General features: G+C 43.5%; 1 protein-coding gene across 1 annotated transcript; it reads left to right on the top strand.

Annotated features, from left to right (window-relative positions):
* Positions 1-683: 683 nt before the first annotated feature.
* Positions 684-13,348, top strand: RAPSN (receptor associated protein of the synapse). Its single transcript, XM_063117540.1, has 8 exons — positions 684-1,259; positions 3,957-4,295; positions 6,327-6,485; positions 7,548-7,646; positions 7,755-7,877; positions 8,927-8,980; positions 9,893-10,092; positions 12,695-13,348. Exons 1-8 carry the CDS (start codon positions 1,044-1,046, stop codon positions 12,756-12,758), a joined length of 1,254 nt encoding a protein of 417 aa, XP_062973610.1. The 5' UTR covers positions 684-1,043; the 3' UTR covers positions 12,759-13,348.
* Positions 13,349-15,138: the final 1,790 nt, after the last annotated feature.

Below are 15,138 nucleotides of genomic sequence, written 5' to 3'. Positions count from 1 at the left end.
ATATGTTGGATCTTATTAGCCTACAAATAGTTTCTAGTACTCTGCCTGGCTTCACCAGGTTTAAAGATAGATTGGGAGGGGTTTTTCCAAATGACACACACACACACACGTTTTCCCTCCAGACCAGCAGTACTTTGAGGAGTGGGTCTTCATGTGGGCTTAGTGAAATTTAGGTTAAAAAATCAGTTGTGTTATCAAATATTCAAGTTTACAAATCCAGAGGTGTGCACTGTACTGAGGTGGAGCCATGTGAACTGGAATTCGGGGATGGCTTGGGATAGTGAGAAGAAATGTGGAAATCCCTTGAGCCAGAGCAATGTAAAATGAGAGGCAGCAATTCGCCAGCTGTTCCTCCTGTTCCTAGCCCATTGTCGCCAAGATACTGTCTGCTTTACTCTATCATTGTCTACACCATAATTTTATTAACCTTTCTCATGGGCTTCCCTTAAGTTGGGCATCACTTTACACCTCCACTGAACTAAATTTGCCAGGAACTGTAGGCTTACAGGAGAAAGGTTTGGTTTGCTGTCAACTGCAGGAACAGATTATGCCTTCTCTGGTATATTTATGAAGGCAGCACAGGGCTGGCTCTGGCTTGCTTTCTGACCTTGGAAGTAACCAAGACTGACATTCCTGTGAAGTCATGTGACCAGGATTGGCGGGCACAGCTGTCACCAAGGGAAGGGAGGGGCCATTCCAATTGGATTTCACTCCAGCCACTTAGGGTTTTCCTTTCTTTCAATTGCTGTACTTCTTTTTATCTTTCTATTCTTTGTTCATGAATTTGGATTGTTTAGAAAATGCTGATAGGACAGCAGTCCACAAGATGCTAGCCTAGAAGGTTAGGATGGTTGCCCTAATACCTTGGTGGCCTTACTTGCCATCTCCTATTGACATTCCTTCAGTCTGGATCGTCTTGAGGCTCCCGAGGCCCTGAAATTCCGAACTATGCAATCCATCCTCCTCTTTTAGTTCCGACTTGGTTTCAATTTTTTTTTGATCCAGCCACTCCCTGCGTGCTTGCTGTCCTGATAGGTTGGTATATGAAGCTCTCAAGCACAAAGGAGATGGGTCAGGACCAGACAAAGCAGCAGATAGAAAAAGGACTCCAACTTTATCAATCCAACCAGACAGAAAAGGCCCTTCAAGTTTGGTTGAGGGTTTTGGAAAAGAGCACAGATGCTGCTGGCAGGTTTCGAGTTCTGGGATGTCTCATCACTGCTCACTCGGAGATGGGCAGGTACAAAGATATGCTGAAGGTAAAGCCATCTGATTGATTGCATGCTCTTCTCTCCCACTACGCTACAGAGTGGGGAAGGAGTGGACTAATGGGGCTTTGGACAGCAGTTCCAACAGCCCAGTTGCAAATATAGTGTGAGTTTGGATTTGGCAAAATTGCTGGTGTGAAGTAGTGCCAATGGCCCATGTTTGTAAATTGCCACCCTGTATTTCCACTCCCAATTTCTAATCCTCAGAAAATTTTAAGATTGCTCAGCGAAAGGATTGATTCTCAGGAATGTTAAGATGCTAGACACAGCATGTTGCCCTGCAGATTGTTCAATTTTGCAGTGCTTTACTTCTGCGTAGAGGGATCTATTATGATTCAGGAGACGTTATTCTGTGGCTATCCTTGGTTTCAGTGAATCATCATTTGTATGACGTAACTATAGCCAGGTACTCCATTCTTCATTACTGTTATCATTTACCAGTGTTTATACTGTGATGCCAGTAAGGTAGAGATTTGTAAATGATATGTCACCAGATTTGCATGTACTGCTAGTAATCATATAGCACTTTCCCTAAATGTTCAAAGCATTCCACATCTCTAGTCAGGACAGCATGTAATTCTTTGCCTGGAATTTAGATTAGGAGCTGACTTTAATTGGTTCGAAAAAGACATTGTTGCACCTTTTTAAAACTGAAGGAAGTGACCCTAGGCAAAAGATCCAGGTGACAAGCAATGTGAGTTGACGAGAGGTGTGTCTAGCACGAGATCCAAGGGATCAGCAACCTAGCTGACATAAATCATTGTATTAATAAAGATGTGCAGAAGGGAAATAAGCATCCGTTGATGAAATAGTCACCAAAGCTGCTTTACACAAGACAAGAACTCCTACGTGAAGAAGTAAGAAAAAGTTAAAGCAGAGAGAAGGATCTAGTTGTTTATTTTACAGAATTAAGTTGTATTTGGGTGTTTAGCCTGCTAAAAGTTTCAGTGCCGCAAAATCCACCCTTTCCCACATGTTTGTTGTACAACGACATCCTCTCCTCCATCATTCCCACCCACCCAGCTGCTTAAGCCATTTGCCTTTTATCACCTCAAACCTCACTCAAATAGAAATTAAGCAATCAAAAGGTAAAATGGAAAACACCATCAAAGTAACCATCCAATTTACTTTGGGGCAGCTGCAAGCCAGAATGCTGCAGATTGGGAGGACCAAGCTAGAGATCTACACTTGGTTATGAAAGTATTTTGATGGGGGTGGGCACCGATATTTATTAAATAAAATTAATTAAAGTTATATGATGCAGTGAAAAATAATCCAAAATGAATAATTTAGGGGGCATTTTGGTCAACACTAATACTGCTGTCATCCTAGTAAAAAGGGTCACTGAACTCTTTCCTTAGGAACAGAAATACCTGGAAATATCAATAGGGAAATGGGTAGGGAATCTACGGTGATATTGTCCTGGAAGAGACCAATGAGTAGTATGGTGATTCAAGACAGCACCAACTACAAGCAAGAGATCCTTTGACAATTAGCAGACACAGTGTCCTATCGGCCCCCTGAGGAAGGCCTTTGAAAAAATTCAGGCCAAAACGTGTCGGGCTTTGAAATAAAATTTTATTTATTTATTTATTTATTTATTTATTACATTTTTATACCGCCCAATAGCCGAAGCTCTCTGGGCGGTTCACAAAAATTAAAACCATCATAAAACAACCAACAAGTTAAAAAACACAAATACAAAATACAATATAAAAAGCACATCTTTTGCATCCTGAGAACTCGTTTCTCTCTTTCTCTCACCCACCATTACCACATTGACAACACACATCCCCTCAAGCAGAAACTTCAGAAGCAACTCTTGGGTTGGAGGAACATGAACATAACCTGCAAACATCTGGATGGAATAATGGGAATGCACAGTAATACATTGCTATGGAGTGGGGATTACTTAAACTGTAGAGGTTTTTCCATTTTGGTAGTTCCTTCCACCTACATTAGAATCATAGAATAGTAGAGTTGGAAGGGGCCTATAAGGCCAATCGAGTTCAACCCCCTGCTCAATGCAGGAATCTACCCTAAAGCATACCTGACAGATGGTTGTCCAGCTGCCTCTTGAAGGCCTCTAGTGTGGGAGAGCCCACAACCTCCCTAGGTAACTGGAGAAAGCTCTCTGCCTCAATCAAGAAGGTCTTCATTTACCCATACCTGCTTAAAACACAATCTTTTGGCTTTATTCACCAGAGTCACACTGTAGGACAGGGATGGGTGGGCAGAAGGTACATTGTGATTTGCTGGTAGATCTTTGGGTGATTTGCAGATTACCAAAGATTTCTGGTTCCCAATTGTCTAATGAGAGCAACAACTAAAAAGTTTTTTCCCCCTCTCTTAAATTAGGTTGCTGGAAAAGGAAGCTTGGGAAAACTAGGAGTGGGGTGGTGGGGTTGCATGACAAAACATGTGAGCTTCGTTCTGGTACCGATCACAAATTTTTGTCTGAGTGCTCAGGGGCATCCTTTTCTTTAATTCTTAGCACATGTCTGCCCACCTGAGTCACTCTTTTGCACCTGGCTCCTCAGGCTTCTAGTACAAGTTTAAGTGGGTTCTGCAAGCCTCAAGTCTGCCCACCTCTGTTTTAGGATACCTCTGTTTTGTGATGCATTGTCCATATGGGTTTTCTAGCAACAGACTCAATGTTTCTTAAATGTTCTGTTCTCTTGCTAAAAGTTTGCAGTTGTGCAGATTGACACAGCCCGGGAGCTGGAGGACCCTGACTACCTTACAGAGAGCTACCTGAATCTGGCACGGAGCAATGAGAAGCTCTGTGAATTCCAAAAAACCATCTCCTATTGTAAGACCTGTCTGAACATGCAAGGCACCACAGTGAGCCTGCAACTGAATGGCCAAGTCAGCCTCAGCATGGGCAATGCCTACCTTGGCCTCAGTATCTTCCAGAAAGCTCTGGAGTGTTTTGAGAAAGCCCTGCGCTATGCACACAACAATGATGACAAGATGCTCGAATGTCGTGTCTGTTGCAGCTTAGGAAATTTCTACACCCACCTAAAGGTGAGCGCTGCTCAAAACGGGATGGGAAGAGATTGCTGGTTAAAGGTGAGAGAAGCTATGGGGAGGGAGAAGAATTGGAGACCCCTGGATATCTGAGGTCCTGTCCAGACAATGGCTTGGCCTCTTGGTGTGCACTCTGAGGGGAGGAAAGTGTCTCATGGAAAGGCAGATTCCATTTTTTCCTTACAGTGAGTGAGAAGCCAATCACACAGGCTGAACAGATCCCAACAATCCTTGCCAATAAATGGGGCCAACAGAAATTGGGCACCAATGTCTATTTAGCAGGGTTAGGACTGCTGAAATAGCATTCCTGCAAGAAAGGACCTCTGGTTTAACCTTTGACATGGTTCAATATATTACCAATTTTGGACGTGGACATCTCTCTGTAGGAAAATAAATCTGAGACTTCCATTAGCTGCCTGCAATGAGAAGAACCAAAATTTGCGTGTGTCAAGTGTTGAAAAGGACTGCACGCTAAACGTTTTTTGTTAATGTGTTTTTATCTTCAGACAGCGGACATTGGGGACAGTTTTCTCAATGCCTGGAAAGGCATTGAGGAATCACAATACATGTCAGTTATATTTGTCATTGACAAATTAAAGAAGGGGGGGAAAAAACATTTTGATATTTCGAGAAATTTATTTGACTAACCATTCCCCCTGTATTATAACTACAGTTATAAAACAATCGCTTGGACATACAGTGTGAATATTGTCAGTAATCAATTGTCACACAGACTTTTCTGAACGAATGAGGGCAGTATCAATGATGCAAGATCAGCTTTTACAATCTGGTGTCTTCCAACTGTGTCGGGCTACAGCTCCCGTAATCCAGCTATGTGGGCTGGAAAATTAAGAGAGTTGTAGTCCAATGCAGCTGGAGGGCACCATGTTGAGGATGGCTTGCAGGGTTTTCCAATACGTATAATTGAATAATACCTCAATTGCATGAATGAATCCCAAGTCGAGTACCCATGCTTCCCTGTTTCGGAGAGATGCTTTGAATTACTGAAAAAAATTATCCCGATTTCTGGGGAAATCAAGAACATCCCTATTTGGAGGCATTAGCACCCCCTGCCCAGCTGTAAATTTGGACTTTAAAAATGGATTTTCACTTAAGTTTGGGTGCTTGTCTAGGGAACATTTAAATTCTTTTTCCAGATTGGTGTCCATTGAAGTTAAAAGCCATTCAGTGCAAAGTGTGGTGGAAATCTTTTGAAGAACGATGATGTACAGTGGGGGATAGACCTAGAGATTTCACCCATTTTTACCAATAGTTTTATCTTCTAGTTTATGGAGGAAATGGTGGGAGCTGAACAGCTGTTCAAAAGTGATAAAAGTGTATTTATGTATTTAAGTATTTTTACCCAACTCTTCAGCCAAAAAAAAAACCCCTAAAAAATAAAAATTAATTTTAAAAGGCTCCCACAGTAGCTTACAAAGATTAATAATGAGACAGGCTCTGCCTTCAGGCTTACAGTCTAGAAGATTAAACACGGAAGGAAAGGGGATTGGGAAGAAGAAGGGGAGGGAGGAAAGGAAGGGCAGTCACTAGTTCCTGGTTACAAATTTCTTATAGGTGTTCTTTCTGGCATGAAGAAGTGAAGCAAGCTGCCTATAGCTGCTGTTTCTCCAGCCAATGCATGGGGCCAGGCTGGTCTTCTAGCTGTTTTATTCTACCTGGGAAACACGGGGTTTAGCCTCCCACTGGCCCTTGGTCCTTCGGCCAATGGAGGAGGTCAGAGGATGCAGTCCCAGGGCAATGGTCGTTTGGCGCTGAGCCTTTTTTTCTGGCAAGGGAAGATGTTGCATGTTCCCTGCAGCTGCTCATCTGGCTGATGGATGGGCCAGTTTGGTCTTCTCCTTGCTGTGATGTTCACAGCCCCTTATCACCTGGGCCGATTTAAGGGCTTCCACTAAAAGAGCCCAAGTTTCATTCTGCTTGCAGAACCAGGTATCATGCTTACCTTGATAGTCTTTTTTTCCCTGCTCAGCAAGTAGCCTCACTGTCTTCCTGTCCCATCTTCTGAAGGACTACGAGAAAGCTCTGTTCTTCCCATGCAAGGCAGCTGAGCTGGTGAACGATTATGGAAAGGGTTGGAGTCTGAAGTACCGTGCAATGAGCCAGTTCTATATGGCCGTGGCCTATCGCAACCTGGGACGCTTGGCGGATGCTATGGAGTGCTGCGAGGTACAAGGTGGTGGTGAGGTGCTGAAGGGTTCACTCAACACTCTAACCACCCTGAAAACCCAGGAACAACCCATGGGTTCTCAAGCTACCTTGAGAACCCACGGCTTGTTCCTGGGTATACAGGAACAACCTATCATAAGCCACAGTGCATGGTTAACAAGCCACCCTGCAGAAAACGCACAACTTTTTGGCAACATAATAACCCATTGTTCAACAACAACCCACATTAAACCACTGAGTGTGGGTTAGCTTGTTGTGTGAACCCAGTCATTACGTCTCTGCATAGGAGCAAGGGAGAGGCTGTTGCTCAGTGATAGAGGACTTGCTTTGCATGCAGAAGGTTCCAGGTTCAGTCCCTGGCATTTTCCAGTGAAAAGGATCAGATCGCAGGTGTTTAGAGAGAACTGTCTCTGCCTGCGACCCTGGAGAGCCACTGCCAGTCAGATTAGATCATATTGGGATAAATGGGCAAATAGTCTGATCTGGTAGAAGGCGGCCTCCTGTGTGGAGAGAGGCTGCTGAGAAGAGATGGCAACATCCATCCTGGATCTCTTAAACTCCTGCAGCTGCTGACTCCCAGCAAATCTGTGGAGGTCATTCAGAGGCACAGGATGCTCTCTTCAGTGCAGGCCAGGAGCACGGACAATCCAGATTTCTTTCAAGTGGATGTGCCAGATAGAGGTAGGCAACTTTTGGGGGCCTGTGGGTACATTTGGCAATTTGAGAAATGGTCCTGGGCAGCACCACAAAATGGGTGCACTGGAGATGAAAGCAGCCGACTTCATTTCCTAAGACAGTCTTTAAGCCCCACGCCTGGCCCAGAGGCATTCATGGGAAAAGAAGATGGGAGCAGCTACAGGCCCTCACTATCCTTCGAAGCAATCCCAGCTGACCGTAAGAAACCTCTTTTAAGAGGGATAAAAATAAAAAGTGGGCAGAGCAGGGCATTTTAGAGGGCTCTGGGCTGAGGGTGCAGAGGGGCCATTGGGCATCACGTTCTCTGCCCTTGCTGAAGAGCAAGTGGTAAAGGTTTGAATTCTGACTTCAGTCATTCTTTGCTAGGAGTCTATGAAGATTGCTCTTCAGCATGGAGATCGCCCTTTGCAGGCACAATGCCTGCTCTGCTTTGCTGATATTCACCGCAGCCGTGCAGATGTACAGGTAGGAATCATGACCTCATCCTACAAAGCAGGATGTGAGGGTGAGGGGCAGCCTGACAGTAGGGCTCTACGGCTGGTACATCATTTGACAGCCTCTCTTATACCGCAGACAGCTTTCCCCCGCTACGATTCCTCAATGAGCATCATGACAGAGATTGGAAACCGGCTGGGACAGATTCAGGTGCTGCTGGGTGTGGCCAAGTGCTGGTTAATTCAGAAGGAACTGGACAAGGTCAGTGATAGGCTGAACTGAGAAGCTGCCCCCCACCACCACCAAATTGTAATGATGTGGCTGTTGTGGGTACGACATTAAACCTTTTAATAATGTACAGCTAGCCTGTACCAGCCTGATGTTCCTGTCCCAATTATCTGATTTTAATTGTGCAGGATGCATGAAACAGAAAGTACCCTGAGACACCAGCGTAATGGAAGGGGAGCAGTTGGTGGAAGAAAAGTCTTTTCATTTCCTCTTCAAGTGATCTTGAACATATGCCATTTTATGCAAATCATACTGCTGCTTTATTTCTATAGTTCTGTGTTCATTTTACAGAAGAGTAAAGTGAGACATTTGAATTCACATAACATGCTAACCCACACTCAGTGGTTGAGTGTGGGTTGTTGTCGAACGTGGGTTATCGTGTTGTCTGAATACAGTGTGTTTTCCACGGGGTGGCTTGTTAACCATGCAGGGTGGCTTGATAACCACCCTGAACCACCCAACAGCAAACCATGGGTTCTCATTCAAGAAAAATAAGCCACGGTATGGTTCAATTCATAACTCCCTAACCCTTGTACACCATGTTCATTCAAATTGCCTATGAAACAATAGGAAAGGACATTTTGCCTTTTAAAAAAAGGGGGGAAAGAATCCCACTGGTTTTAACCTAGCACAAAATACTCTGGGCCTATTTCTTTTAATTTGACAGGCTTTATCCTCTCAGAAGAGCCTGAAAATATCCATTTCAGCCCCCAAATAAAAAAGTATAGCATTTGTTGATTTTAAAAACTGAGCCAAGGCACAGCTGCACTTCAGATACAAGCCAAAGCACAATGTCAAGTACGTAATCCAAACAAAAAGCAGTAAATATTGTCTTTGTGCATGGCCATTCTATCCACCGTGAACACAACAAAAATCTGTAGAAGGATAAGAATTTCAGGCTAAAACAATAGCCGTTTCACCTGATGAATGTCTTGACATGCAAGCTGTAAAGCACTAGGCATTATCTATCTATCTCAGTAATATGCAATGCTAGTCAATGGAATGTGCTTCATTTTCCACAGGCACTAGAAAGCATTGAGAAGGCTCATGAGCTGGCAGAGGGACTAGGCCACAAGGTAAGTCCTCTCTAGGGCTGGCACCAGGTGGGAGTTCATACCGCTGCCTTCTCCCCCTGGGATGATGACAATGGCTCTCCCTGCCCCTTCCTTCCCAACAACAGTGATGGTGGTGGTGGCAGCTACCAACCTCTCCCTTCCCCCACCTACCCCCAGGCCTCTCCTTCAATGCCTTGCTGTGAGGGATCATTCCTCAGAGCAAGGCCCTGGCGGAGAGGTGGCCCTGGAGACTGCCTGTGCTGCAGCATCATTGGCGATCTCCAAGGCCACCTCCCTATCAATGCCTCGCTCTGAGGAAAGATCCCTCAGAGCAAGGCACTTGGACCTGGCTCTCTGGAGAGCCACAGTGGTCACTCTCTCTTCTGACCAGCCATTAGGATTTCCCAGAAAATCTACACACCCGATGCTGTTCCCTGAGGGGTCCGCAAAGTGAGGTAGTTGGGCTCCAGAGAGCAGTGGCAGCCACTCAGAGGGGTGGCCGGCACGTCTTTCTGGAGCATCAGGCGGGACATGCAGTTCTCACAGCGACAGCCCAGGGCACATGAAATCCACCCCCTGAGACAGGGCCGGCCCTGGACCTCTCATCATCCATACTGTGCCAATTATGGAGCATCATCTCTATTTATTAAAAATGCTTGTATCCTCTTTCCACTCGACAACAGGCCTCCAAGACATTTGGATAGTGAAAATTAATACATAAGATTCTTTTAAAATGTAGTGGTGGCTTATGAAAGCTCTTGGAGGGCAGTGATGGAACATGTCCGCTCTCCAGGTCTTCAGATGCTTCTGCTGCTGTTTTCCGTGGGATCTCTGGAGAGCATAGGTAAGAGCTGGGTCTAGGGAGAGCCAGCCTAGTCATCTGTAATTATTTTCCTGTGACATTTTTTGCCTCCATCTTCCCTTTCCATCCAGCTTGGTCTGCTGAAGATTCACTGCTTGTGCGAAGCGATCTATCGCACAAAGGGGCAGCAGCGGGAGCTTCGCAACCATGTGGTGAAATTTCACGAATGTGTTGAAGAAATGGAGCTGTACTGCGGCATGTGCGGCGAATCCATTGGAGACAAAAACCACCAGCTCCAGGCATTGCCCTGTTCGCATGTCTTCCACTTAAAGTAAGGAGCTAAAAAGATGGGTCTGGGTGAAGATCGAAAACAGGATAAAGCCAAGATCTGGAAGTGCAAGAGAGGGAAAATCAATCCCAGGATAGAAAAATGAATCAAGAATAGATGAAACATGCAGGAGATTCTTTAGTGACCTTCATGAATGATTTAAAAAAAAATTCTCTGCCTTTCTATGGAAATTGCTCCAGGAAACTTCTGCTTTTTGTCTAGCAGCCATGATCCTCAAATTCCTTCTAGATCCACTCTGTAGGCCCTTCCAAATAATATTTCATTTCCCCAAGATCTTTGTCATGCAGTTGTGATGGGTACTCTACTTGTTTTGGTCTTCCTGTGACCCTTGCTTACTTAGAAGTACAATTTATCATCAGCACACTCATGTCTTTTTGAATCAATGGGACATGCTTGTCAGTCAGGTTGGCAAAACCTCTGAGCCATCAAACCAAACACAGCCTGCCAGGCATGACTGACAGAGTGTCAGTGACCCTGTTTTTGCCGCCTGCCTGGAATTTCAAGAACTGTTTGCCTGGTGGACTGCATTGAGCTTGATGTTTCAAGTTATTCAGCCTTGTTCTAAGTGATGTGATTAGAATTCGTATTTATGTGGTTCCTTCTTTCTCGGTTGCTTTTCCCATCCTTTCAGTCAGTGCATTGGTGAGCTCAGTGTCACAACAAACATGCCACTCATTCAGCAGTGTATCAGACATCAGTGCAAACACACATACACATGCACAGGTTTTTCTTTAAGAAATATTATTTAAGTAAAACTTCAAATAAAAATTAACCCTTAATAGTATAGCACCATTGTGGAAATGCCTGGTCCAGATGTTTACCAAGCACTGGCGTTTTTGTTTCCTGCATTGTTTGAAAGCTCAGAATATGCAGATTTCCAGGAGATTAAAAAAATCTGACCCCTTCATTTGATAAATAACCCCTAAAACATTTCCCTTCCATGGGGTAGAACCCAAGAGCCTAACAACAGCAGGGAACAGCAGTTGGGGGAGGAAGAGGGGGGTGGGGTGGAGGAGCTGTTTTGGTCCGCTTCATGTCTCGCTCCCGTCCTTACAGTTGCAAGCACAAAGCCAGGAATTCCAAGTTTGTAGCTTTACTCACATTGCAGCCCAGTCCCCGCCCCTCAGACAGGTGTGGTTTTTTGGGTCCTATTTCATCCTATTTCATTTCAGTGATACATGTTTGCTTTTTATGGAAAATCACGCCAGCCAGCTAGCTGCCCACTGTTTCTCTTCAGCTTGCTAGGAGAACCTTAGAGTCAAGTAGTTCCTGCTATCTCAACCCGGCATCCTCATTAATTAGCCAACAACTGGCTGCCGTTATGTGCAAACAGTGCAATCCAGTCCATTACTAACATCAGATACTGATTTAGAACAAGAATATTCTACTGCATGGTGGAGAGTGATGGGAGCCGGGATGGGCAAGCAGCCAGAACATCACCATGTTTTGCAGCAACATGGGATAAAATTAGGGAAGTTAAAAGAGAAGCTTGGAAGTCTGATTGTAAACAAAGGCCCCCCTGATGCCAGAATCAAAAGTAAAATATCAAATGAACTCATGGATGAGTGATCTTGGCAGTCGCTGTCTGGCAAGGCTAACTTTAGCGTGTAGTAAATAGCAGAGCAAATATTCTGAAATGAAAAAAACTTCTTTGAACAGGTTGGTAGCCTAGCCATGACTGTGAATTCATAAAACACAAACTGTAGCAAAATTGCTCAGTTTTCTTCAATACAGGGGAAAGCAACCCTTATAACAGATTTGGAAAATAGAAATAGCAAAATGGATCAAGGATAGAACTGATCATGGCTTTTCATTCTATATACAACCTCAAGTATGTCTTGCAGCAAAATGATCTCTCGGGATTTTTATTTTGAGTGTTTAATATGCAGGGTCATCACATTATTGAAAAATGAGTAAACATTAATCCTCTTTTAGGAAATCCCACTGATAGCTGGCACCTCCATCAATCTGCTTATTTTTGGATGTGGTAAGGAAATTGCATGTAAGAGACTGGTTTAGATCCATAGCTCGGGGCAGAACAAATGCTTTGTGTGCAGAAGGTTCCAGGTTCAATCCTCAGCATATCCAAGTAGGGCTGGAAAAACTCCTGTCTGAATTGCTGGAGAGCCATTGCTGCCAGTCAGTGTTGACAATACTGGGCTGGATGGAGCAAGGGTCTGACTCATTATAAGGCAGCTTCCTATGTTCCTAACTTAGGTCCCATTGAAATCAGTGAGGCAACTTATTCACAACTCAAGTTTCACTGAAATCAATTGGAACTAAATTTAACTAATTTAGGGTGCAATCCTATGCATGCTTAACAGAAAAAAAAGTCCTACTGCTCCCAACATTCCCCAGCCAGCCATGTTTTTTTTTTAATGGTGCTGTTCTCTGCCTTGTTTCTAGTTACAAACAGAAACCCAGGATATAAATCTTCTTAATAATTACTCACCTGTGAGTACAGAAAGGCAGTCACAGCAGAAGTGTTTATCACACCTTCTCCCTCCATAAGGAATAGCAATTTAAATATGAGTCTTTCTTGGATTGCTGCTTAAGATGTGCTGTACTGTCTTTTCCACTGCAGGTGCCTCCATACACAAGGTTGCCCCAATTGCCGGCGCTCATCAGTTAAACCTGGATTTGTGTGATCTGCTGAATCCATGATTTAAGACAGTTCAGTTGACAGGCTCCAAAAAGCAGACCACTGGAGCATTTCCGGTACACGATACGGAGAGGGGGAATCTGCTGTGTATAGGCAGAATATCTCCTGCAGAATGGATGCAACATGTGGGCCTAGATCTCTACTACGATGTTCCACACATCTGAATTGTGGATGCCTACCAGGAGTTCTCTGGCATCTCCTTCCACAAAGGCAGATAACCACAACCGATATGTCACCTCTGCTCCTTCAAGGGAGTTGCTCAGTGTGGCCTCCCATGATCCCAGTCCTCTCATTCTCATGCTCTGCTACTTCTGGGTAGCTTCCATCTGGGCCAGTTCCGCCACTCGCAGCCCACACCTTGTTTTTATTCATTTCTCATGAGAAACAAAATGATCATGACAACAAGATGCTGTTTTCGTGGACTGACACAGCACTGTTTCCTTGTAGCTATGGAGAGGCAGCAACCCTTTTCTTTATATTGCTGTAAGTTGCTTCCCCGGCACACAACCTTGTCAAGTTAATCTGAAGACATCGATCTATAGGCTGATATGACTTTATTGATTCCAGTATAAATAGTTTACAGAAAGTATAAATATACTGCTGACAACACCACAATTACAAACAGTTGGCTGCTTCTGCTTGTGTAACATCACAATATTATGGCAAAGGAATAAAAACACAAGATATCGTTCCCCAGGACTCCCCCACTGCACCACACCTCATCCCACCCCTTTGCAGTTCATGCATCAACTGAATGTTCTGTGGGGCCAGATTAGATGGAGTGGATCTCAGGCTAAGGGAATCGAATATTCAGGGAAGAGTCCCAAGTATACAGCTGTACACCAAAAGAGGACAAAACAGAGAAACACATTGCTGAAGGTCAGTGGAGACATCACAAGTCTGAAGGGGACCTGAATCTGATACGCTAGTTGAGCTGAAAGGACCCTATTTTATATTATAGAAATTTTATTAATTTTCCAAAGCACAGATGTATATTAGGCACCCTTTATACGTCATGAGGAAGATTAAATCACAATGTCAACACAATTCAACAAAAAGAAAAGCAGATGGAACCCAGTAGTGAATGCTATGGTTAGCAGAAGTTAATGTGAATAGATATAAAACAGCATTATTATTTTTATGGGAGAGCTATTTGAGGAGAATAAGAAAGGTTCTGCAAGCCACCCTAAAAACTGGTGCAGGAGAGTATATGTCAAGAGTATGGTTGAAAGGGTGTTAGTGTGTTTCTTATGTTCTGCAGAGGCAAAATTAAAACAGACTTTGCAACAATCGTGCTTTTTTGCTGCCACCCGAACCCAGCTCTTCTTGGTTTGGTAATGAGTTAGTTGTGGAAAAGGAAAAACTATTGTTTCTACACACCACCATAGCTTTTGCAGTACCCTTTTGTACTGCCTTACAGGAGATCATAACTTGGGGTGGGAGTGGAGAATCTTCCTGAAAGCATATTTTAAAATCTAAGGACTACCCCCAACATGTTATTACCTAAGTGAACATAAGAGTTTCATCACGATAAGAACTTGAACAGTGGTCTCTACCTAGCATGCCAGACTAAATTCTGAGCTGTGCTTTTATGATTCTCCAAAAAACACATTTCATTAAGACTGTGATTCTAAACATACTTAACTCCCACTGAACTCAGTGGAACTTATGTGCTTAAGATTGAATTGCACCTCGGAAACAGAATTGAGAATTTCCTTTCCCTGAGTTATTGCAATGAAAGACTGATAAACAAGTAGTGTTGTAGCATGTGATGAGACTTCTTGAGTAATTAAGATTTACCTATGATAAGATAGGTGTGTTTTCTAATTGTGTCTGTTATAATACACTGGGATGGGGGAATCCATTCAATGCAAGGAACACTGTTTTCAGTAGGTTTAACTGGCTTTTGGCTATCACAACTTGATGAGACTGATGCAAAAAAAAATATTTATTTATTTATTACATTTTTATACCGCCCAATAGCCAAAGCTCTCTGGGCAGTTCACAAATGCAATGTATGAGGAATAGTTGTGCATTATTTATTAATAATTTCATTCCTGTTAATATAAAATCTCTAAGCGGTTCACATATAAATATTAAAAATCACATTTAAATACACTATTAAAAACAATTTCAGCTTCAATAATAATACAAAACAATTCAAGGAACAATAAGATGGAGCAGCATATAATTAATTGCATTTACAAGCCAGAGAAAGCCTAGGTGAACAAGTGCATTTTGAGGAGGCATTTGAAATGTACCACATTTTTTGCCTCCCAAACTGCATAGGGGGAGGATGGGTGCTGCCACCAAGAAGGCCTACCTTCGAGATATTACGTGGCGATATATTACGTGGAAAACATTAA

Source organism: Elgaria multicarinata, chromosome 2 (assembly GCF_023053635.1).
Source record: "Elgaria multicarinata webbii isolate HBS135686 ecotype San Diego chromosome 2, rElgMul1.1.pri, whole genome shotgun sequence".
NCBI classification, from domain to species: domain Eukaryota; kingdom Metazoa; phylum Chordata; class Lepidosauria; order Squamata; family Anguidae; genus Elgaria; species Elgaria multicarinata.
Note: the sequence above shows the minus strand (reverse complement) of the source record. Positions and strands in the feature narration are given on the sequence as shown.